This window comes from Onychostoma macrolepis, chromosome 01 (assembly GCF_012432095.1).
Source record: "Onychostoma macrolepis isolate SWU-2019 chromosome 01, ASM1243209v1, whole genome shotgun sequence".
Lineage (NCBI taxonomy): Eukaryota > Metazoa > Chordata > Actinopteri > Cypriniformes > Cyprinidae > Onychostoma > Onychostoma macrolepis.
Window position 1 is genome coordinate 36,086,869 of NC_081155.1, and position 25,918 is coordinate 36,112,786.

At 38.0% G+C, this 25,918-nt stretch overlaps 2 protein-coding genes and 1 long non-coding RNA gene across 3 annotated transcripts in view; 1 reads left to right on the forward strand and 2 right to left on the reverse strand.

The window, feature by feature from the left end:
• The window catches only part of LOC131536027 (uncharacterized), a 69,624-nt gene extending 45,816 nt beyond the window's left edge, over positions 1–23,808 (forward strand). The window contains exons 2-3 of the long non-coding RNA XR_009269812.1: positions 146–301; positions 23,732–23,808. This is a non-coding gene — a long non-coding RNA (uncharacterized LOC131536027). The remainder of the gene's footprint in view (positions 1–145; positions 302–23,731) is intronic.
• Positions 4,188–20,655, reverse strand: LOC131535974 (stromal interaction molecule 2-like). Its single transcript, XM_058768542.1, has 9 exons — positions 20,550–20,655; positions 19,605–19,720; positions 18,962–19,139; positions 18,311–18,488; positions 18,068–18,229; positions 15,089–15,189; positions 14,642–14,880; positions 8,036–8,204; positions 4,188–7,803 (listed from the first exon to the last, which is right to left on the reverse strand). Exons 2-9 carry the CDS (start codon positions 19,693–19,695, stop codon positions 6,441–6,443), a joined length of 2,481 nt encoding a protein of 826 aa, XP_058624525.1. The 5' UTR covers positions 19,696–19,720; positions 20,550–20,655; the 3' UTR covers positions 4,188–6,440.
• LOC131536014 (stromal interaction molecule 2-like) lies at positions 20,718–24,805 on the reverse strand. The gene is made up of 3 exons (XM_058768621.1): positions 24,114–24,805; positions 23,818–23,948; positions 20,718–20,876 (listed from the first exon to the last, which is right to left on the reverse strand). Exons 1-3 carry the CDS (start codon positions 24,229–24,231, stop codon positions 20,718–20,720), a joined length of 408 nt encoding a protein of 135 aa, XP_058624604.1. The 5' UTR covers positions 24,232–24,805.
• Between the last annotated feature and the right edge of the window lie 1,113 nt (positions 24,806–25,918).

Here is a 25,918-nt window from a genome sequence, read left to right on the forward strand (position 1 = left end):
TGATAATGCAAATTAATGATGATAATGTAGCAAATCTTGCAACATCAGAATAATCCAAGCTGGTGTCTGGCACATTAAATCTCTGGTAAAGAAAAGAAAGAAAGAGTTCAGGAGTGAATGATTACCTGTAGTTTTCCTCTGACAGAAGCAGTACACGCAGATGGAGGAGAGGAGAGAGAAGAGGAGAACACACACCGGACACACACTGAACAGCAGCGTCCAGCAGAGCAGAGAGTCTGGTACAGGAGGTGTGGAGGTGTTAAACCTCCCGGCATGAGGAGACACTGGCTCTAAATCAAACGTAAGTGAAAGTAACTACACATTTCTGTATAGACATTTACTTAGTTTATCATATAATTATAAGGATGTGTGTTCTGTGTTGCCACAGTGAATTTATCTTGCACTTGTACATCCACTTTTATGTTTTCTATCTATCTCTTAAAATATGGATATATACACATTTGCTAGGAGTCATTTTATCATCTTATATATATATATATATATATATATATATATATATATATATATATATATATCATGATTTTCCCATTTTTTCATCAGCATAAAAGGGTTTTGTCAAATACAGCCTACAGTTTCTTTAAAGTTGCCATAGAATGCATTGATATACTATTTTAAATAGTTTTCTGATATCTACATAGAAGGTATGTGGCTAAGGTAAGGGCAAAAAATCTCCAGAAACGGTTTTACATGTCCATTTACAACCAGGATTTGTCCCTAGAATTAAATGGTCTGTTATTACCTTATTTGGAAGGGTCATGAATAATAATGTTGAGCTCTGCTCTGATTGGCTGTTTCACAGCATGGCTCATTTCAGTAGCTCACAGCAAATAGATCTCTACTGCCTGGTGTGAACGATGGAGAGATTAGGCATCCAACCCTATATGTTTGAGCCTGTATCAGGCAACGATACAGACTTTGAGAGATTTTGCAAGAATATTTAGCGTCTGTGGTATGAACATGATCGCTGCGAGACGCTGGTGGAGTGAACGAGGCTTGAGAGAGAGTTGTGAGTGAGGGCGCGGACGCAGCCTCTGTGTTGTCAGATCCAGCTGTTATAAGCATTTTGGACTTGTTGTTTCCACTTTTTCTGACACTTTAGAAAGTTAATAAAGTAGGATGTTGCAGTTTAGGGTCAGCGATATCTTTATCTTATCTTGATTGCAAAAGATTTGAAATAATTTTGGTTTAATTTTATTTATTTATCAGGTTTTGTTTGTTTTAATAGCAGTATCTGGCAACACTGCATCGATGATTCGGGCTGTGCAGGTCTGGCAGGCCTAGAACATGGGCTGGTATACGTTATGCAAATGTTGGGGGTGTAAATATTAATGATCCCGACTGTAATGTCACAGTCGGTGTTATGTTGGGATTCGCCTCTTTTTCGGTGGTCTTTTACACGCACAAGATTTACAAGGAGGAAACTTGGTGTTTGAGGCTCACGGTATGTCATTTCCATGTACAGAACTCTAATTATTCCTCTCTGCCAAGGTAAATACAGCTTTCCATTCTATGGCATCTTAAAAGTTTACCAAAAGAAGCAACATAAAAGTAGAAATATTTTCTTACCCAAGACAGATAGATGAGTACTTCTGTTTCCATACTGGTACTCAGCGCTTATAATGCTGTGTACATAGGCGGAAATCCTGGGGGGGACGGGGGGGACAGGACCCCCCCTATCTGAGGCTTGTCCCCCCTAAAAATATCATTACAAGCGACTCTGTGTATTGAAAATAATATAATGGACATATACTTAAAATAATTGTGTGATTAGTAAAACAAAATAAACGCAAAAAAAACGTTTTAAGTTCAGAAATGTTTTGATTCCCCCCTCTCTTTCCTCACAGTGGTTTGGTCCACTGCCTGCTTTCCTTCTTTACCCATACACACACACACGAGTCCAGCGGGAGAGAGCAAGTTAGTTATGTGTAAGTAGGCTGTCAAGGCTGTTTTATTCTCTTTAAACATCGGGTGAAATGATTCTTTCTCTTTAATACAGATGATGCTGGATCATTAATAAATTAGTCATGACAAAATAAATTATGACATCCGATGTATTTTCTATGAGCGATTATAAGGTTAACAAGCTTAATGCCGTAGCTTGTCACCCACTACAACTAACACGGCGATAAGCCTGTGTGTGAACTGATATTAGGCTAATATTGTAGACCTATGTGTTGGGTTTTGCTCAATATGATGTTAAGTGGCAGATTAGTGGGTTTAATGCAGTCGAATTAATGCGAAAGAGACATACTAGGTTTCAGACGAAACCTAAAATACTACGGATGAGCAAAATAATAATTATATTATGAGGGCGTGGTGAACCATATTTAAACACAGTCTCCGTGCTATGTACACATGCTGTGTACACACATCTATCCTTACAAGTACAATTTTGGCTGTATTATTTGTGTCCCCTTCAAAAATTGCTCTTGAGAAATTTTACGTTTATTGTCCCCCCCTACTGTCAGATGAAATTTACGCCCCTGTGTGTACATCATGTACATTCCTTTCTTTTTTTGCACAGTAATACAGTCCCTCATCAGAGACACTGATGTTTGTAATATATAGATCATAGGAGTTACTGGAGCTGTTGAACACTAAATTGAAAGGTGGAAACATCCCAGTGAACAGGTTTCCAGCCTCTATTAACAGAGATGGTTGATGCTCATGTGAGCAGTTTCTCCACCAAACAATGTCTGATCCTAATGGTATGACACAGTCACAGTACAGAGTGATGCTGTCTCCTGCTTTAACTCTCATGTCCACTTCTGACCCAAACACTCTCTGCTGTTTACAGAACAACACACCTGCCAAAGCAAATACAAGTTCAAATACAAGAAAGATTGCTGTCAGTCAAATCAAATGAATGCAACAAAAAAGGCAAAAATGGACTTACATACAAATGTGACAACAATAACTATTGCTCGCTCCATCTCAGTGACTGACTAATAAAAAAAAAGCAAAGGGTCTTCAATGTAAATGTGGCCCGGATGACTGTGGTGGGAGGGATTTCTGATAAAGGGCTTTGATATGCGTAGAGGTTGTGGATTTTTTCTTTTGCTTAGATTAAGGGTTTTATCAAATTCATTATAGTATTTGAATTAGTACACATCTGGTTGTTAAAGAAAGTTTAATTCTCTCAAAAACTCTCAAAGTAAAATTGTCAAAAAATACAATTTTTTATTCTAATATAAAGGGATCTTCACAATTATTAATTTAAAATCAAAATGTATAAAATGTTATATTGTTGTCAGCACATCGCAGCAGATGATTTGTGCCAATCAGTTCATGTCTAACTGAAGCTAAATTGATATGTTGTAACTAGCAGAAACATGTTGAGATTTAACTGTTGTTATAAAAGTCCTTAGAAGAATTTCAGAGGTAACAACGTTCAATCAGGCCATAACAGGAAACCTACTAACATCCTGTTATACAAGTCACTTATAAAACAGTGAACTTCATTGATTCCTCTTTCTTTAGTGAAAGTCAAAATGTTTGTTTTTGTTGTGGCCTGAATTCACTAAATGTCTGCATGTTTTTTGTGTGTTTTTGTGAGAATGTATTTAACTGTGATGTACATTTTATCAGGCTACAGAGCAATACACATGTACCTTTCCGTAACCACAACCTCTACCCACATATTTTTTTCCATTCAGGTTTGTCATGTAAGCTAAACAAGCTCTAAATGTATACACTGCTGCAGTGAGATCTGAAAGTTGTGGTTTTCCTGTTTCCACATTTCCAATCAATTTAAACTCCCCTCTTGAATTGTTAGTTTTAAAAAACAGTATCAGCAGCAGGTTAAAAATGTAACCTCAAATATGCAATTGATTATTATAATATATATAGATAATAATAATAATAATGAAGTCATTATAGCTATATATTAACACACACAGATTCAAAACAAAACAAAAAACTAACAACCACTGGAAACATTTGTGGTTAAAAAACATAAAAGCATGAATTACCACTTTACAAGAACCCTTGAACAGCATCAAATCATCAAAAGATTCTGGAAAACACCTTTTCTGATAGATCAAACATTTCTAAAATTGGTAAGAAAAATTCAGACTCAAACTAGGGAGTTTCATGACACTAAATAGTTAATGCTACCAGCCAACAAGGTGCTTGCTCATTCAAAATAATGACATAAAAAATGTAAGTTAGATGTTGTGTCACAACTTCCATTTATTGAGATGAGACCATTTTAACTACATATCTCTGGAAACAAAAATAGATCTAGGGTGTGTTTGCGAATGTCTTGTTTATTTGCTATTACTTCAGGTCATATGGTTGAAACATATCAATATTATTCTTTATCTAAAATATTCACAGACATTTGTTGTCATTAATCATGCAAAGTTTGGCAAAACCAGATAATTTTGCCTCAGAAGTGTTCACTGTATCAGCCTGGTTATTTTCAAAGTGATAAAGATCTGTAAACCCCTGACTGCTGGAATGGCTCAGGCCATCCAAGATGTGGCTAAGCTTGTTTATTCTGAAGAGATTCACTTGCTCTGCAATGGTATAACAGTCGTGTCGTGTGAAGGCAGGCAAAGGAAAAGGTGCGGTTTCAATGATCTTGTTTTAATAGAAAAACCAAGCAAAATTCGACATGTAACACACAACTAAACAAAGCAGAACGGACAATGGCTAAGGGAGAACTGAAGGTTTAAGTAAGGGAGCAAACGAATGAATTAACGAGTTAATTAATCAAACATGTGAACAGAATGACAATTAGGGGGCTATCGAAAACTAGGTCACAGGGGAACAGACCAACTGAAAACACAATGAAAACTAGGACAAAAACTAAACATAACCCTGACAAATGGATCTTCTGCAGTGAATGGGTGCCGTCAGATTGAGAGTTCAAACAGCTGATAAAAATATCACAATAATCCACAAGTAATCCTCACAACTTCAGTCCATCAATTTACATCTTGTGAAGAGAAAAGCTGCGTTTGTAATAAATCCATTATGAAGATGTTATAAACTAGTTCTCCCAGTGAAATCTAGTGGAAAAGTCATCTTGTCTGAATCAGTAGAGAAATTGTAAAGTTCGAACACTGTTTATAAGTGAAAACAGTTCTAAACGAATTTGTTGGTAGGTTTTGGTCTGAAAGGACAACAGGGGGTGTACGTTTTTTCACAGGAGCATTATTATGGATTATGGACTCTGGATTGTGGAGTATTTTAGCCAGAAGCGACAGCAGAAGTTAAAATGTCTTGATGAATACTTCACAGCAGAAGATCCATTGGTGAGCAAGTGATGTAATGGTAAATTTCTCTACATCATCTACATCTTAGATGGCCTGATAGGGAGTAAATATTCAGCAAATTTTCATTTTTGGGTGAACATTTCCTTTAATATAAACCTTCAATTTGATTTTTATTTTATATTTTCACATAATCATATAGAATGGAAAAGGGCGGGTTCCCACAAAATATCTGCAGTGACATTAGGATAAATGTAATTTCAAGAAGAATATTTCTCCAGTCAAATCTATTATATTGCATACTGAAGAAAAAAAACGCTGTACAATAAAATCAGACAGACACTACAATAATACTTATATAAGTCATAAAAATCTGTGCAAGTCAAGGTCAAAAGGTCAGTTAAGTCTGTAAACTACATTTTGGAAAATAATTGTAGGTGTTTGATGCCAAATATAACATATAATTAAAAACAAATATCGTCCTCCTTCATTAAACTGTAGTTTTTTAAACTTTGGATGATAAGGAGGACTAGCAAAACTGAAAAAAAAAAAAAAGTTATCTTATTTGATCATGTGCTTCAAATTGTAAATAAATTGATTAAATTAAATTTATAAATAATGTTTTAAATTTTTATTTATAAATAAATGTATTTATTAAATAGCAATTAATAAAAGCTTTTATTACTAGTCCTGTAGTAAATGCAGTATATTAGTTAACCTTTAATTATTTGGTTTTGTTTTGTCTTCATTTTTGTGAATACAAGTAAATAAAATAAATAAAGTCAAGCTTGTTGTGATCTTCTCTTCAATGCTACAATGATCTGTTAATATGTAAAAGTCTCAGTACATCATTCACAAATGATGAACACATCCGCAATAAAGAAAGAAAGATGTGCAATGAATATCTCATTCAACAGCTTCACTTGACAGAACATCTTATGCAGTACAGTGTCTCTAAATCCCACTTGAAAAAGTGCAGTTCTGCTTCTTTGTTTAACAACATTGCACCCATTTAGCTGAGGGTCATTTGTTTTGGCTCCTGCATATCAAAGAAAAAGCTTTTGCAGGAAAATCCAAGGACACTCTATTCAGCATGTTTAGCTTTGCGTATGTTATAGTTTACAAGGCAGCATTACGAACCAGTTTAAGAAGAGACTTTGGCCTTTTAAAAGTGTCTGAATTCCTACTTCTTGTTGACCTTTATGAGTCTTTATCTTTATCTTTTTCCTTTTCCTTTTTCTTTTTGAATATATTCTTGAGCTTTGAAGATTTCTTGCCCTTGCCTTTACTGACAGATTCTGAAGAAGACGAATTTGCCAATTGACCTTCATTTCCAAGAAGGCTTTGGGAAGAGGAAGACACTGACGCCGCATGAGTGAGATTCCCAGGACTAGGCATGAGAGGGTCCTCGTAGGACTTTTCTAGAATGCCGTCATACACTAGTGAGCTGAGCGAGTCTGAGGCTGGTTTCCAGAACATCATGGAACTAACGGTGAGGTCAGGTGGGCCAAACTGTCCTGGGTTTGCAACCAGAAACTCCTCCTGCGATATCTTGCGCCTTGGAGCCTCCACAGATAGACCCACCATCTCTCTTTGTATTTTAACAATGGGAGTTTCCACAGAGCTGTCTATCTTGCGTTGTATTCGTTGTGTCTCCATTGCGACTTCTTGTTCATCTCGAGAGATTTTTTTTGAGGGAATTTCCATGCGGATATCCCTGTTCTCTTTAAAGGACTTGCTTCTCTCGAACTCATCTTTCAGTATGTTCCTTGAAGCAATATCCATGGAAATATCTCTTATTTTTAGTCTTTCAAAATCCATGGGCACATCAAATTCATCTTGTGCCATCATTCGTGAAGGGATGTCTTTGGATGAATCTGGTTTGCCTAACATCTTAAGTTTTTTAGAGCTTTCCACTGAACTATCAAAGGTGGCATCAAAGGAGTTTTCCCTGAACACTTTTCCTCGCTGGATATTGGATGGAAATTCCCAGTTTTCTTGGTGTTTAATGGAAGTGTTCAAGGCATCTGAATATCTAGTTCCACTTGTGGACTCTATATCAAGTTCTGCTTTTGGTATCACTCTAGAAATGCTGTCCATATGATCTTTTCTGTCTCTGAGTGATCGTTGTCTCTGACTATCCATGCTGATTGCTGCTGGATACATCTTTTCTGTAGAGTAGTATCTCATTGTGGAATCGAAAGTTAGATCCCTGGGTAATTTCCTTGAGTCAACACTAGCCTCAGTTTCTCCTCTACTCAGTTGTTTAGGAGGGTCCACAGAGGCCTCTAGTTCATCTCTAGATGACTTTCTTGATGGAGCATTAATTTCCAGTTCATCTCGTGAAACTTTCCTTGAGGTGTTATTTGCTAACAAAGACTCGTCCAGCTCCTCCGACGAGATTTTGCGTGAGGGACTGTCGTCTTGTTCATCCAGGGAGATCTTTCGGGGCATTTTATCAGAGAAAATATATTTTCTCCGAGATGGGACATCAAGGGTGCTGTACATTCTGCTGATGGAGGACCCGATAGAATCTGTATCTGAAGATGCTTCCATAGACTCCCTGTCAGAGAAAGGGACACTCAGAAAATGTTCGCCCAAAAAAGATATTCATAAATAAACATTAACCTGGGTTAATAAATGTAAAAAATTGTTGGTCATTATTAGTTCATGATACCTAATGCATTAGCTAATATTAATGAATTGAACTTTATTGTAAAGTATTTTTAAGAATCTCTGAGCTGCTCTTTTCTATGCAATGCAAAATCAAAGAACAAAATGCCTGGCTGACATACTGTTTCACTAGAGGGGAGAATTTGATATGCTCTTCTTCTTCATCTCCATATCTGCGTAGTGGAGTTCGTATGGGAATCAGGAGGTCTGGGTCAGGTGATTGCACAATATGCCCCGATCGGCGAGAGCGAACCAGAGACCGTGGAGAACATTTCAGAGGTGCAACTGTGACTGAAAAGTAAAATATATGTAAGGAATAATTGACTACGGGCCGTTAGATTATTAGAAAAATAATGCACAATAATGTGCATTATTTTTCTAATAATTCAACGGACCGACGTATCGGACCGCTTATACTATGGTTGCCACACCACAAGACATCGATCAAATGATATATTTCAAGGCATTCGTCCCGTATTTTTACTTAAATCGCTATTGTGAGTAGGATTATTTCTTCCGCATCTCATCCAACGCCTCCGTTGCTAATTCCAAAATGTAATTTTAAACCTAGTAACGGAGGATTGAGCCATTGATAGCAGATTAATGCAGTTAATAACTAAGTTATGAGAGAGAGAGAAAGAGAGAATTACCTCTGTGCGTCTCTCAATAGTGTTCAGCAGCAATGTCTCTCGTGAAACTTAGTTCCGTTTGTTCACGAACAGCGCCGTTGTTGTTACCTCGCTTGTGAGAAGTCGTGTAGTTTTTAAGTTGTTAAACTACTGATAAAATCGTCAGAGTAGCGCTAAAAACATTAGCGCGGTGTATGCTAGTGTGTGAGCAAACTGTAACTGTTATGTGTGTGCGGTCTGTGAGGCAGAGAGAGTGGGAGAGATAGAGTATGTGCTTTCCGTACATAATAAAGCATAATTTTGTGGCAAAAACATGGACATGCTCTGTCATTTTTATCATATTATTTACTATATTTATTTGTTTGGCCAGTGTCATTGTGGGTTTTGGTTATTTTGCTGTTGTAAGACCTTTGAAATAACAGAAATCATTTGGCGAAGTGATATGGTCATGTAATGCGGTCAAGAGCTGCCTGGAACTACGTTCGCCGTGCGTTTCCCTGAAAATAATTGCACACCTTAGAACGTTCGTCAGCCAATCAGATTCAAGCATTCAACGGCCCCTGTAGTATAAAAATAATTAATGCCTGTTTCAATCATCAAACATTGAGTAATCTAACATTGAAATTACTAAAAGGGATAGTTCAACCAAAAATGAACATTCTGTAATTAATTACTCACCCTCATGTCATTCCAACCCCATAAGACCTTCGTTCATCTTCGGAAAACAAATTAAGTTATTTTTGATGAAATCTGAGAGCTTTCTGACCCTGTATCCACCTTACCTTTAATTGATCAACCCAAGATGGCGCCGCAGATGGCAGCCATGGTTTGTCGCTGCTTGGTACTTGTTCTTTTTTTGTTTGTTTGTCCTGTCTTAAGCAACTTTTTCCCGATCAGCTTTACTAGAAACGAACTCCTGGACATCAGAAACGGCACACCAAATAATTTCTGCCTACATTTGAGCATTCAGACCTTTTACTGGACATTTTAATCGGAGGAGCTGCGTTCCTATAGAAGCGCTCAGGCGGCATAGCGAGGAAGCGCGCCGGGCGCTCGTGAAATTCCAACAGCGGGTTTAGGACTCCGCTGCCGAGCATTCATCTGGCGAATCTCCGCTCCTGGCAAATAAATCAGACGAACTACGACTCCTCACCCGCACAAACAAGGACTTTTTAAACTCCGCAGCGCTTTGCTTAACGGAAACCTGGCTGAACGGAGCCATTCCGGACAGCGCTTCATCTAACGGGCTTCCAGCTGTTCAGAGCAGACCGCGTCACGAGTCCTCGGGGAAAACGAGGCGGTGGATTATGTTTTATATCAATGAAGGCTGGTGTACAGACGTGACAGTTTTAAAGAAGATGTGCTGCCCAAATTTGGAAGCTCTCTTTATTAACTGCAAGCCTTTTTATTCACCGCGGAGTTTTCCTCGTTTATTCTGGTGAGTGTGTACATTGCTCCTGACGCGCCGTGAGCGGCGTTAGAACTGCTGGCCGATCAAATCACACACACAGAGCAGCGTTATCCGGACTCTTTCATCATCATTCTCGGTGATTTTAATAAAGCTAATCTCACCCGTGAACTGCCTAAATATAGACAGCACATCACATGCCCCACCAGAGACAGAAATATACTGGACCACTGCTACACTGTCTTAAAGGATGCATATCACTCTGTTCCCGTGCAGCGCTGGGACTCTCTGATCACTGTTTGGTTCATCTCCTACCAGCCTACAGGCAGAAACTCAAATCTGCTAAGCCTGTAGTAAAACTGTAAAGAGATGGACTTCTGAAGCAGAGCAAGTTTTACAGGTCTGCTTGAACTTACTGATTGGAGTGTTTTGAGGCTGCAGCTACTGATCTGGACGAGCTTACTGACACCGTGACGTCCTACATCAGTTTCTGTGAGGACATGTGTGTACCCACCAAGACTTATTTAACATTTAACAATGACAAACCTTGGTTCAGTGCAAAACTCAAACAGCTTCGCCAGGCCAAAGAGGACGCCTACAGGAGTGGGGACAAAGCCTTGTACAAACAGGCCAAATATACACTGAATAGGGAAATAAGAGTAGCAAAATTAAACTACTCTGGAAAGCTAAAAAAACAGCTTTCAAGCAATGACTCTACATCAGTGTGGAAAGGCCTGAAAGCCATCACCAGCTACAAGACCCCATCCCCCAGCCCTGAGGCCAATCAACAACTGGCTGAAGACCTGAACGAGTTCTACTGCAGGTTTGAAAAGACTGGTCTGACACCCCACACCCGCACCGACCGTCTCACAGCACAGCCATTCACACCCTCACCCTCCCTCCCCCCTACTGTTTCTCAACCTGTACTCAAGATCTGTGAAGATGATGTATGCAAAGTCTTCAGAAAGCAGAAGATAAGGAAAGCCAAAGGCCCAGACGGTGTCTCTCCAGCCTGCCTCAAAGCCTGTGCTGTCCAGCTATCATCCATCTTCACATTGATCTTTAACAGATCACTAGAGCTGTGTGAAGTCCCCTCCTGCTTCAAATGTTCCACCATCATCCCTGTACCCAAGAAATCAAAAATCACAGGACTTAATGACTACAGACCTGTTGCTTTAACATCTGTGGTCATGAAGTCATTTGAGAGACTGGTGTTGGCCCACCTGAAGGACATTACAGGACCCTTGCTGGACCCCCTACAGTTTGCTTACCGAGCAAACAGATCTGTGGATGATGCAGTTAATATGGGACTGCACTACATCCTGCAACATCTGGACAAACCAGGGACTTATGCAAGGATCTTGTTTGTGGACTTCAGCTCCGCTTTCAACACCATCATCCCGGACACCCTTCAGAACAAACTGACACAGCTCTCTGTACCCACCTCCATCTGTCAGTGGATTACCAGCTTCCTGACAGACAGGCAGCAGCTTGTGAGGCTGGGAAAACTCACATCCAACACCCACACCATTAGCACTGGAGCTCCTCAGGGCTGCGTTCTCTCCCCACTGCTCTTCTCCCTCTACACAAATGACTGCACCTCTAAAGACCCCTCTGTCAAACTCCTGAAGTTTGCAGATGACACTACAGTCATCGGCCTCATCCAGGACGGCGATGAGTCTGCTTACAGACAAGAGGTTGAGCAGCTGGCTGTCTGGTGCAGTCACAACAACCTGGAGCTGAACACGCTCAAAACTGTGGAGATGATAGTGGACTTCAGGAGAAACCCCCCTCCTCTCCCCCCACTCACCATCATGAACAGCACTGTGGCTGCAGTGGAGTCATTCAGGTTCCTGGGCACCACCATCTCTCAGGACCTGAAGTGGGACACTCACATTGACTCCATCGTGAAAAAGGCCCAGCAGAGGTTGTACTTCCTTCGTCAGCTGAAAAGTTCAACCTGCCACAGGAGCTGCTGAAACAGTTTTATTCAGCTGTTATTGAGTCGGTTCTGTGCTCCTCCATAACTGTCTGGTTTGGGTCAGCCAGCAAATCAGATTTAAGAAGACTTCAACGGACTGTTAGGACAGCAGAAAAGATCATTGGTGTGCACCTGCCCAGCCTTCAGGACTTGTACAACTCCAGAGTGAAGAAACGGGCAGGTAACATCATCAAAGACCCCTCTCACCCGGACACAACTTGTTTGCACTTCTCCCTTCAGCCAGACGCTACAGATCTCTGTGCACTAGAACATCTAGGCATAAAACAGTTTTTCCCCATGCCATCTCCAGCCTAAACAGCTAACACATGAATCATTACCGGTGTTCTGTAATTCATTCTGTTATTCATTCTCCATCTTTAATTATTGCCTCTTTCTCAAGTATTATGTAAATACACATACATATCTGTTTATTTATACAGCTGTATATAGAGTAAATAATGCACAAATCTGTACATAAATCTACTGTTCCAGATTCATACTTATTATTATGATTATTATCCATTGTTAACACTAGAACTGCCATGACGGTCAAAATGACCGTTTTGAAATGTATATGTACAATAACTTTGTTGAATAAAAAATACAATCTTGCTGGTTTGTGACTTTTCCTAAAAGTGTTTCTATTTTACTTACAATAGATTTTATATAAATTACATAAAAGGCAAAAAAAATATGAGCATTTCTACCTATTAAAGCCATAACGGTCATATTGACCGCTTTAAATCTCGCGCGATTCTATTGTCTCTGTCAGCGTCTCCAGTACTATTAGCATATGCTCATTTGATTATAAATACAAATTCTTGGACTACAAATTATTATTGCCTTTTAAAAAATGGCAGCATCGCAGTTGACACAAGGTCCCAACCAAAAGCACAATCAACCCCCACAACTGACACCAAAACGGAGACAGTGCCAGGTGCGGAGAATCTGCAAACAAAATAAAACACGCGACACCTGTTGCAAATGCCACAAACCCGTGTGTGGAAATTGTGCGAGAAGAACAGAAGTAACTTGTGTTGACTGTGAATCTTAAATAGCTGAGCATGATATAGATATATTTATTTAATATAAAATTTGTAGCGTAATTGTTTTATGGTTCCAAACTTCGTTCGTGACTCTTTTTAACTTTAGAGCTGCTTGTTTCCAGCTTATGTTCTGTGTTATAATGTATCATAAATGTTGTAAAAAAAAAAAATCATAATCAAATAGATAATTTTAAATGTTATTTTGTTGTTCTGAGTTATGTAAAATAAATACAGAGAAATACTGAATATGCAATAATTACATTTTACTATGAAATGATGCGAATATTTCTAAATTTATAATTATCATTTTAACTAAATAAAAAGTCTACATGTTGGTGTTATTTGTTTTTTTAAAAGATATCCTAACACAGTTAATACATTAATCTCTCATTTGGGCAATTTATTTAGAGATTATAGAGTTTATAATATAGCGGTCAAAATGACCGCTCACGGCTGTTCTAGTAGTTTTGGAATTCTGGCGCTTCTAGTGTTAAGTCTTACTATTTAAATGTTTTTTCTGTTCTCATGTCAGATGTGTTTGTATGTATGTATGTACCAGGAGCACCTTAAAACCACAACAAATTCCTCGTGTGTTTGCGCACACCTGGCGAATAAAGCTAATTCTGATTCTGATTCTGATTCTGATTATCCTCAACGCGGAAGTAAGCCTATGGGTGAGACTTCCGGTTCATTAGCCGCTATAGGTAAATAACGAGGAGAATAACAACGTGCAGTAAACGGTAAAACTGTTTGCACTACAAAGCAGTGTGTTCATAATTAAGATAATACATTAAAATAATTTGATAAGACACACTAATTTTCAATATCAAGCAGCAAAACGAACTGTTTTGTACAGCTAAAAATAGCTGGACGCAGATGAGACCGGAAGCTAGACCCATAGAATTTACAAATGGCCACGCCCATTTTTACGTAAAGAAAAAGGTGGATAGAAAGCAAGGGAACTACCACGTTCAAGGCCCAGAAAGGTAGTAAGCACATCGTTACAATAGTCCATGTGACTGTCGGCGCCGGTAGCCTCGTGGGCAGCGCGTCAACATGCAGCGCCGTTGCGCTTTGGGCGCCGCGAGTTCAAGTCCTGGCTCACAGACCTTTCCCGATCCCATCCCACTTTGCTTCCTGTCAACTTTGATCTGTCCTATCAAAATTAAAGGCAAAAACGCCAAAAATAGATTTAAAAAAAAAAATTCAAAATAGTCCATGTGACATCAGTGGTTCAACTTTAATTTTATGAAGCTATGAGAATACTTTTTGTGCGAAAAGAAAACAAAAATAACTTTATTTAACAATTTCTTCTATCTCCTCAACCACTCACGAGAGTACCATGACGCAGGGTCGGAAAGCTCTTGGATTTCATCAAAAATATCTTAATTTGTGTTCTGAAAGATTAACGAAGGTTTTATGAGTTTGAAACATGAGGGTGAGTAATTAATGACAGAATTTTCATTTTTGGGTGAACACTAACCCTTTAAAAGTGCTGTAATGTGTTGTTAGCTATTTATTTTCGATACCATGCATAAAATGTCCTGATAAATATTAAATTTAAATCTGATCGGCTGACATATTAATCTCAGTTTGTTTAATGTATATAAAAACAGAAGAAATAAAACACATTCAACTAAGAAAGAAAAAACCCAAGTACAAACCAGGAATCTGTGGTATAATCTGGGGTAATTCTTCCTCCATGTCCTCCACTGAAACAGGCGCTTGATAGGACTGCATTGCAGATCGAGGCATTAGCATCCAGTTGGGGTCTGGGTAGAGTGTAGCGGTGAGACTGGGTAGTCCCACATTTTTCATCACAGAAAAACCACACAAGATCTCAATCTGCTGCCAGCGGTGCAAACGCTCCCTTAGACAAGCAGTCACCTCTGCTAGTGCATTCCTTTAACAAAATACATACAGTATGCAGGTCATTGTAAGCCCATACTAAGTGTACTCATGATTCAAATATTGAAATATTGAAATAAATACAGTAAATACAAATAGCATAGATACACTAGCCCCAAAAATGTTTGGGACCCATATTGAAAAAAATTTCCTTGCATTATTTATTCAGTGTCTTAAGTTTAAAATGAGAATAAACAAATTACTTGGCCTCCAGAATTCTCTGATCCACTTGATCCAATGAGGAGCTATGTGCGACATGTAGCGTACCAAACACAGAACTCCTTTTTTTATTGATCTTCTCAGCCTGTGCAAAAATACAAAGTGATTGAATAATACAATTCTAAACATTCACACAAAGCTGAAAAATTGCTTAGAATTTACTCAACCTCAGGCCTTCCAAGATGTATATGAGTTTTATTTTTCATCTGAACAGATTTGGAGAAATTTTGCATTACATCACTTGCTCACCAATGAATCCTCTGCAGTGAAAGGGTGCCGTTAGAATGAGAGTTCAAACATCTGTTAAAAACATCACAATCATCTCAGTCCATCAATTAACGTCTTGAGAAGCAAAAAGCTTTGGAAGAAACAATTATTTTAAAGGGGTCATACGATGCTATTTTAAAGATCATTATTTTGTGTATTCAGTGTAACAGAATATTTTGACATGCTTTAATGTTCAAAAAACATAATTTTTCAAATACTGTACATTTTTGTAGTTCCTTTACGCCCTGCCTCTCTCAAATGTGTCGTTTTCTACAAAGCCCCTCCTTCCGACAAGCGCAGTCAGCTGACACAGTGCATCATGATTGGTCGAACACCACAAGCGCGCGTCAGAAATGTAACGCCCCTCACCATAATCGCGAGCTTCAGCTTTCAAAGTAAATATAAAGACAGTTAATAATGTCCTTAGATTTACCATCAGTTCAAGCCCGAAAGGGGAACAGAGTCGCGTGACAGACGCAACAGTGATGATGCTCGTATGTATTTGCAGTACACAAGCCACGGTTAAGACAGCTGACGTGTTATGATTTCTGACAGGCTGTACACTCCGCTGTGATGTGACGCTGTTCCCCTCTCACACACACACACACAACGTGTTACTCTACACTGCGCAAAACTAATAACAAAACATACTTCCAGTCGCTGATTCAGAAGCGCCAGATTGTCATAGAAAAGTCGTAATTGACCCTTTTTTCTTTTTTAAGGAGTAGCCTTTGTGCACAGCCAGCCTTGTACTCTCCTAGGTCCACAAAACTGTCGTCTATAAAATGTGTTGCACAAATTCGAACATTTGGGTTGTGCTGTTCTGTTGTAAACAAATCTTAACCAATGATTCCTAATTGCATCTACTTTCGGAAGGCCAAATAAAGTGCTTTTGTTTTCACATAGAAATAGACAGTGTCTCCCTGACATGGCTGCATCAACACTACTGCGGTTACTGAAACCACGCCTTCATTCTTTGTGGGAACATTTGGGTGGCATTACGCAAATATTTCCTCAGTGACGTAGACATGTAGGGGCGTGTTTTAATGAGGCATTTTAGCCCAGCCTGAGCTTTGTAACTCTGCAGATCTTATAAATGCACAAACAACTACATAACACACTAAAAAAAAGGAAAACAAGAAATTGCATCATATGACCCCTTTAACCATCATTAAAGTGCTCCTATTATGGATTTTTGAAAATTACCTTTCATGCAGTGTAACACAGCTCTAAGTGAATGAAAACATCCTGCAAAGTTTTAAATCTGAAAGTGCACCATGTATAAAGTTATTGTCTCTCAAAAGAGTCGACTCTGAATCATTGAAACGAGTCGTTTTTAAAACGAATCCCAAGACATTTCATGTTGTCGTCAACATGAAACATTAGCATATTGCCCGCCCACTTGTTGGTTTTTTCACGTTGGTCTGAATGAAAATGCAAATTCATTCTTTGACACCAAGTGCCGCAGTAAAATAGCTTTTTCCCCGGTAACGCTGTACACAAAGCAGCACTGCTATCACAAATGCTGCTTTATCAGGCATTACAGGCGAGATTAAATTAAAATGAGACCAATCGGACCAATCACCGCACATTAGCGTCACGCAAAGGAGGGGTTTGGAAAAATCAATCGTTGAGCTAATCATTTGGGAGTCGTTGAGCAAGTAAGGTAAAAATAAATGCATATTATAAGACAATGAAAGTGTTTTTTGACCTTGCATGCATGTCAAACTGCTTTTGGGGACTCCCAAAACCAAAATATGAACCTTCATGGCTCTTCATGATTGTATAAGTTTCTGAAAGTTTTTTTTTTTTTTTGCCCGATCATGGCCCTCCACGACGTCATGAAGGGTGGAATCCCTTGTATGGGCACTTCTCCCGGAAGAGCGGGTGCACACGTCAACCAGAGCAAGAGCACGCCCATCAGTGTGCTTCATTTGGCACCGCTGCACAGAACATGCTCAAAAAGAATGTCTCCAAATAAGTGTTTTTGGTTGTGAGGGAAAGATTGTTCAGCTTCCCAAAGAACCCAGTGTTACGTGAACAGTGAATGCAGTTTGTTTGTCCGGGGCAGCAACGGAGTTTCGCAAGTGTGTTTGTTCCCATGGACAAATGTTTTATAAACAAGACCCAGTTCAACACTGGATTTGCACATCGTTTGATACTGAAAGACAGAGTGTTCCCAGCAATAAAAGATCCCGGTCATGATTCGGAACTGCAGGCGGCAAGTAAAACTGCATCAAATTTCTGTGTTTTGTTAGCACACAAGTGCTTGTGACTCTTTAGCTCTGCCCATGGCACGCCTCCAGGAGCAGGGATCAATAGTTTTAAGTTTAAAAAATGTGTTGATGGATTTGTTAATTGATGGACTTGGGTCATGGGGATTACTTGTGGATTATTGTGATTCTTTTATCATCTGTTTGAGCTCTCATTCTGATGGCACCCATTCACTGCAAAGGATCCATTGGTGAGCAAGTGACGTAATGCTACATACCTCTGAATGAGTTCCGATGAAGAAACAAACTTATCTACATCTTAAATGGTCTGTGGGGTGAGTATATTTTCAGCAAATTTTCATCTTTGGGTGAACAATTCCTTTAATTCAAAAGGCAAAACAATTGAAACCTGAAAATATGAATCACTGTGTATTTGATTCTATGCATGATAATATATTTGAGAGTCATTCATCTCTAAAATACCTCATCTTTAGCCGTGACTAGTTGTTGTTCTGCACTTTGCTTCTTGATGTTGTAGTACTGGACCTCTACCTCATGGGTGAGCTGTAGCCACAGCTGCAAAGATTCAGGAACTGACCAGAGGTACTGCATGTCTTTCTCGGCCCTCTTCAATGCATTACGCACCTGTACAAGGAGCCCAGAGAACAATGGGATGTAGTGGATCTTGTTAGGAGATGTATAACACTGAGAAATGCAGATCCTTACCTGTTCAAGCTCTTCTTCTGCATATCGAAGACGGCTGAGTTCACTCACTGCTCCATCTCGGAGTTGGTGCAGGCGGTTGGCCTCTTCCTGAGCACCCTGAATCTCATCCTTCATCTTTTCCTCTAGATTCTTCTTCTCTACGGCCACTGTGCGCTTCTCTTCGTGGGCCTTTTCCAACCTTTTAAAAATTCAAAATGCAGCGTTTATGCTGTAAGATCCTGAAAAAATGTTCTTCAATGTCACTCTCTCATGTATGACGTGTTGGAAAGTCTAATTGTAGTGAATTGATTCCTAATGATTTAAATTAACTAGGTTAAAAGCTAATTATACATTTAATCTTAAGATTACATACATATAATCTTTTTTTTTAGTTTAGGGAGGTTATTATTTTAGGACTATTTTAGTGCCAGATATTTTTTGTTTGTTAAAAAAACACTATATTTTACACCACTGATCAAAAGTTTGGGGTTGGTAATATATATATTTTTTAATAAGACCACCAATAAAACTACTGCTGGATTACTGAATTATGAAAACTTATGAACTGGGACTTGTTGAATCAAGTGCAAATCAAACAAGTTTATTTATTTTAGTGAATTGTTTAAATTCCTTCTGAATGTGAACAATCAGAAATCTAGAAGATGTACTTACTGCCCCTGTAAGTCTCTGAGGCTTTGTTCAGCTCTTTGCAAGCTATCCAGGTCCTTCATCATCTTTGAAATATGTATCTTAGATGCTTTATTCTGTACCTGTGCAAACCAGCATCCACCAATCCCCATTACTACTGACACTATCAGAACCAGGTCTTTCATCCAGTTATGTGGGGGTCCTGAAGCAAAGTACATGGGGATATTAGTCAGACTGCCAATGAAACATTACGTGGTGATTGTGTGTTTATTTTGCATGCTGACAGGATATCTGCTGAAAATATTTTACACCCTCAGAGAGTCATTCTCCTGTGTTCTCAAAAGGCATGTATGGATATTTTATTTTACATGTGCTTAAATGATACACATCAGTCAGAGCTATATTTAATAATGACATTTAAAAAGCCACAACTGTTTGATCAGAATTCATTATACTATGGCTTTACAATGCATACAATTCAATCAAGGAACTGAATCACTGCTAACGGGGTTCTTTAGTGTAGCAATTTGACTTCATAATTAATTTTAACAAGAGCTAATGTTGATCAGGCACTGAAATGTTCATATCTTGAATGTATAACAGTTTGAAACATGGTTATTTCAAAATAATTACATTCTCTGTCAATATATGTAAAGTGTATACATACGTGTAGGTGAGCCAAACAGCACTACATCCAGGGCTTTGAGCTTGAGTTTTTGTTTGTGTTGCTGGTCCTGGATCTTCAGATATGTGCTCATAAATGATGGCTCATTGGAAGCAATCCTGTAAATACAGAGCAAGAAACTTAAGCAAATACATTACTATTCAAATGTTTGGGGTCAGCAACATTTGTTTTTAAAGAAATTAATTCTTATATTCAGCAGTTATGCATTAAATTGATCAATAGAAAGACATTTAGAATGTTACAAAAGATCTATATTTTAAATAAATACTGTGCTTTTGAACATCCTATTCATCAAAGAATCCTGAAAAAAAAGTTATCACAGTTTCCACAAAAATATGTGGCAGCACAACAGTTTTCAACTTTGATAATAACAAGAAAATGTTTCTTGAGCAGCAAATCAACATATCAAAATGATTTCCATAGGATCATGGGACACTGGATACTGGAGTAATGGCCACTGAACAGTAAGCTTTTGCATCACAAGAATAAATTACATTTAAATATATTAAAATAGAAAAGAGCTATTTTAAATCATCTTACTTTTTCAAAAAAGTTTCTGTATTTTTTGAAAGGTAGTATCACATTTATTTAATGCACTATAACGTTTTCATTCTGTTTTCTGTGATTTCTCGTGCTGTTAAAAATATCTAGCCTATATAATAGTGTATTGTAACTAAAATGACTAGCGCTGTAAATTGATGCGCCTATAAAGTTTTTAACTATTGTGAATTGGTTTGATTTAGGGTTCAGGCTAAAAATGTGATTTATATTTATAAATAGTATATAAAGATTTGTAAAACTTTTTACATTTCTAAAGCTGTGCATTTACATTTTAGATGCTGTTGAAACATCCATAGTGTAAGTTTCAATATATATCCAGACATTCTAGGCTGAATTTTCATTCGGTTCAGTCTTGATTTGTCTCACCTAGGCAAGGTGTTCCATTGACACGCAGCTCTTTGAAGCCCTTTTCATACTGAGGCAACTCAACAAACTCTCTTAACCACCTCAAGACATCCTCCTGAGTCCAGTTATGAACTAACAAAGTGAAAGAAAGCAGTGAAAAAGCCAAAAGAGAGGAATAAAGTGACTATTTTACATTGAAACATGGCAAGACTCAATCATGGAGACCATCTTACCCTCAGAAGATTTCCAGCTCTTCCAAAGCTCCTCCAAAGTGATATGCTGGTCCTCGTGATGGAGTTTACTGTGTTTGTTTGCCTGTTGTTGCTGCTGCATATCTTCAATGATGAACTACAGTAAGAAACAAAGAAGAGATATGAATGCAAAAGTAACTGATTTAAATGAACTTACACAAATCCTACAAATGCAGTGACACACTTAAAACAACAGCTGAGTAAACATTCAAGATCAGAAGAGCTCAAGTGTCTGTGAATGTGTTTTGGTATGTGACTCTGCTGTAATCAGATGCACCACACGATTCCAGGCTTCTTCGCTGCTTCGATCCACCTAAGCCATATCTATAGCAACAAGGAAAAGTAACCCAATACCAGAGACACGGATGTACTTCAGGACATTACTTAGAAACTCATCCCTCTCTGCTATGTTCTCCCAGTGCCAAGCCTGAACAGTTTGTCTTAGGTGCTGGGTGGAAACACGTGTTTCTAAATTGACCAACAGGCTCAGGAGAGAAACTCAAGGGTGCTCTGGCATAACACTCCAGCTCTTACACAAACATCACATAAACATACCAATGGTAAAGCTGAGCTTGTTCGTGCTACTCCACCACTTCTTCAATTAGCAGCAACAAAATGTAATACAAGAGGAAATGATAATTAAGCACATGGTTATGATTTCAAGTAGGGCTGCATGATTTAGAATATTGGCTGTTGGAGTTCTGTTGGACTCTAATATCACACTCATATCAGATTTGATGACCAGAAAGAACTGTTTATATATATATATATATATATATATATATAGTGATGTTTCTGATAAAATTGTGATTTAAAAAATGCCTATTAAGATTTGAAATGTTGAGAAGTGGTTTGTTTAGGGTAAGGGATTAGAGACTCAAAATGATCTATATATAGATTTATAAAACAAACAGAATATAAATGATTTTATGGATTTCTAAACTTTCCATTTTAGATGCAGTTGAAACGTCTATATTTTATGTTTCAATATTCACAGAAAATTCCAGGTTTTGCAGGTCTGCACAGTTTGGATGAAATTTAGTGATTGTTTATCAATTTGGCTGTATACTAGTAGTAATGATGATAAAGAAGAAGAATTATAATAACTACTACTACTATTAAATATAAAAACCAAAATAAGAAATATTATTCTTGTAATATGGTTTAAATAAGAAAGACAATATATATAATTTTATTTTACATTACAACTGTAAAATTATAATACTAATATTTATTTTCAAATATTTCAAATAATGCTTAATGCAAATATTTAGTTAGTTAAATTGCAGCCTTTGTGATAATTGCACTAAGCCATTTTACAGTTTTAGTTTTTTGTTTAAATGTGCAGCTCTTGTTTAAAGACTTTGAAAAAATGTTCTTAAAAATATATATACAGGTGCTGGTCATATAATTAGAATATCATCAAAAAGTTGATTTATTTCACTAATTCCATTCAAAAGTGAAACTTGTATATTATATTCATTCATTACACACAGACTGATTTATTTCAAATGTTTATTTATTTTAATTTTGATGATTAGAGCTTACAGCTCATGAAAGTCAAAAATCAGTATCTCAAAATATTAGAATATTTACATTTGAGTTTGAATAAATGACCATCCCTACAGTATAAATTCTGGGTATCTCTTGTTCTTTGAAACCACAATAATGGGGAAGACTGCTGACTTGGCAATGATCCAGAAGACGAACATTGACACCCTCCACAAAGAGGGTAAGTCACAGAAGGTCATTACTGAAAGGTGTGGCTGTTTACAGAGTGCTGTATCAAAGCATATTAAATGCAAAGTTGACTGGAAGGAAGAATTTGGGTAGGAAAAGGTGCACAAGCAACAGGGATGACCGCAAGCTTGAGAATACAGTCAAGCAAAGCCGATTCAAACACTTGGGAGAGCTTCACAAGGAGAGAACTGAAGCTGGAGTCAGTGCATCAAGAGTCACCACGCTCAGACGTCTTCATCTTAACTGGACTGTTGCTCAGTGGTCCAAAGTCCTCTTTTCAGATGAAAGTAAATTTTACATTTCATTTTGAAATCAAGGTCCCAGAGTCTGAACGAAGAGTGGAGAGGCACAGAATCCATGTTGCTTGAAGTCCAGTGTGAAGTTTCCACAGTCAGTGATGATTTGGGCTGCCATGTCATCTGCTGGTGTTGGTTCACTGTGTTTTCTGATGTCCACAGTCAACGCAGCCATCTATCAGGAAATTTTAGAGCACTTCATGCTTCCTTCTGTTGACAAGCTTTATGGAGATGCTGATTTCATTTTCCAGCAGGACTTGGCACCTGCCCACACTGCCAAAGGTACCAAAAGCTGGTTCAATGACCATAGTGTTACTGTGCTTGATTGGCCAGCAAACTCGCCTGACCTGAACCCCATAGAGAATCTATGGGGTATTGTCAAGAGGAAGATGAGAGACACCAGACCCAACAATGCAGATGAGCTGAAGGCCACTATCAGAGCAACCTGGACTCTCATAACACCTCAGCAGTGCCACAGACTGATCGACTCCATGCCGCATTGCTGCAGTAATTCAGGCAAAAGGAGCCCCAACTAAGTATTGAGTGCTGTACATGCTCATACTTTTCATTTTCATACTTTTCAGTTGGCCAAGATTTCTAAAAATCCTTTCTTTGTATTGGTCTTAAGTAATATTCTAATATTTTGAGATACTGAATTTTGACTTTCATGAGCTGTAAGCTCTAATCATCAAAATTAAAAGAAATAAACATTTGAAATATATCAGTCTGTGTGTAATGAATGAATTTAATATACGTTTAACTTTTTGAATGGAATTAGTGAAATAAATCAACTTTTTGATGATATTCTAATTATATGACCAGCACCTGTATAATAGTTATGATAAGTTGATAAAATATTTAATCAGCTGTTTCAACTGATCTTTTCTCATCTTTTTCATGAAATTTCATTGGCCAGGAGGTGTGGAAACCCTGCAGGATTCACATTAGGGTGTGAGGAAACTTGTGTTTGTGTTCTTCTGAACATCTGTGAATGCTAATTACCTCAACACTCTCCTCCACCTCAATGCATCCATCCTGATCATCATCCATCTCTCTGTGGATGTGCTGAAGAGCCTCCAGGCTGAAGCGGTCAGCCTCAGTCATGCACGGAGGGCTCACCTGCAGACATGGATCTGTGATCAAAAATGGACAGAAGAGTTAAGTAATCCAATATTTGCAATGTCAACACGTGACCATTTCACTGCAAATTTCATGGTTCTTCAAAATGCGCAGTAAGCATTCTGAGGTTTAGCGAATATTTTTACATTATTTTTATATGTTTGGCGGTGCACACGTGCCTGTTGAGGTCACAGTCGTGTCCTTGTAGAGTCCAGGGTGCTGCGGTTCATCGCAGGAACAGAAGCAGATGAGGAGTCCGCGCAGCACGAGCAGTACGGTGAGGCAGAACTTATGCATCGCAGGGTTCAAGTGCCGCTTACTGTCTATGATTTAAAAAACACATGTGCATCCAAATGCAACGTTACGTGATAGTGATGCTATAAACAGCCCCAGCTCCAAGAAAAGCTTTGGCGCACCTGTTAGAAAAGCAACAGTGTAGGCATTTCACACAAAAAAATCAATCACAAAAAAACGAGAAACTGTTCGAAATGTTTCTTTGCAAACGCCAAAGTAGGCTATATCACAGCATTTAAAAAGGCAGATACATTCCAAAAGCAGTTTTTCAAAAACGGCTTCCTTGTTATATCCCCAAGCAATGGAAAAACATAGTAAACAGAATAATAAACATGACTTTGAAAAAATAAAAAAAAATAACGAAAGAACGTGTTCCACTTTAAAAACACGGAGTCCAAAACAAAAATACGATGACAAAGAATAGTCCTTCGGAAAGCAGAGTTACTTATGAACGAAGTTACTTTTGAAGAAGCGATTGTAGCTACTTCTCTTTAGGAACCTTTGGATAATGAGTGTCCGTGAAAGTGTTCTAGTTGCTAAATGTCACCAAACTTTATGTGCTCACATTTTGCGTCCGTCTGCTCTTCTAAAGCCGACAGCTAACTTAGTTCACTAATCCTTAAGCGGCGTTTGACTCATGAATATTAATTAGATTGCATGGCGCAAGTCAACTGATTTGCTAAGAGGTGGACGTTAACTTGGGATATGAATATTAATTAGTTTATGTGATTGGACGCTCCAAGAAACGTCAGTATTAACACATTAATAGTAATCATGTAATAAAATATTCAATAACGGGTACGGATATTCAAAACTATTAAAAATGTAATTCATACAAAATTACTTGAATGTAGCCTACTTATATTGTAATTAACAGCTTTCATTTGTGAATTAATTTGTGTTAATTTAAGTAAAACAACGTCTTAAAAATGTTGACTAAAATAGTTTATAATATTGTTTTGTTGTTAATTTACTTATTGCATGAGTCTAATATTTTGGACCTTATTGACTTTCATTGTATGCACAAAAACAGCTGCTGAAATATTCTTATAGCCTAATATTCTTATAACACACACACACATATATGTTATTATTAAAAACATTAAATATTTATTTTATTTTATTTTGGGAGCATATCTACATCCAACTCTAGAGTTATGAAATGCCAGTTAGACTAAATTAGGCAATCTTTATTAATAAGCATTAATCAAGAACTTAAATTTTGAAGGCTTTCACAGTAAAACGCCACATTTACTCTCTCCTATAGGCCTACACTTATACACAAACACACACACACACACACACTTAATGCACAAACACACACACGCAATCCTGGCCTCAGGTTTAAATTTAGAGCCCTATCAGATTAACATGGTCGAAGACTCATAGACTCAGAAACAGCAACAGAAAGAAAGTTTCAAGTTACACCTCAACAACCTCATATGGTCCAAAAATAAAACTGGGGCTTGAGCGAGTGGATGCCGAGCAGTGGGGGAAACGTTTGGCCCTTGGAGCATGTACAAGTGACAGGTGTCTGTCATTATAATTCAGGGCAAACTCACTTCAAAGTGAATATGAGAAACACCATCTCATTTCTGCCCCTGGTGGCCAGCATATAGATGTCATCAATCTATAATGGAAAAAATACATTCTGCAGGCTTTGCTTCTCATGACGTATCATTTAGCACAC

What these genes read in the sequence shown, in the direction of transcription:
- LOC131536014 (XM_058768621.1), bottom strand. Translation starts at nt 24,231, where the DNA reads ATGCATAAGTTCTGCCTCACCGTACTGCTCGTGCTGCGCGGACTCCTC. An exon ending in CACGACTGTGACCTCAACAG is followed by an intron (nt 23,949 to 24,113) that starts GCACGTGTGCAC and finishes TTTTGATCACAG; the next exon opens with ATCCATGTCTGCAGGTGAGC. An exon ending in AGGTGGAGGAGAGTGTTGAG is followed by an intron (nt 20,877 to 23,817) that starts GTAATTAGCATT and finishes TTCTTACTGTAG; the next exon opens with TTCATCATTGAAGATATGCA.
- LOC131535974 (XM_058768542.1), bottom strand. Translation starts at nt 19,695, where the DNA reads ATGAGCACATATCTGAAGATCCAGGACCAGCAACACAAACAAAAACTC. An exon ending in GCTGTTTGGCTCACCTACAC is followed by an intron (nt 19,140 to 19,604) that starts GTATGTATACAC and finishes ACTTTGCTTCAG; the next exon opens with GACCCCCACATAACTGGATG. An exon ending in TTCTCCCCTCTAGTGAAACA is followed by an intron (nt 7,804 to 8,035) that starts GTATGTCAGCCA and finishes TTTCTCTGACAG; the next exon opens with GGAGTCTATGGAAGCATCTT.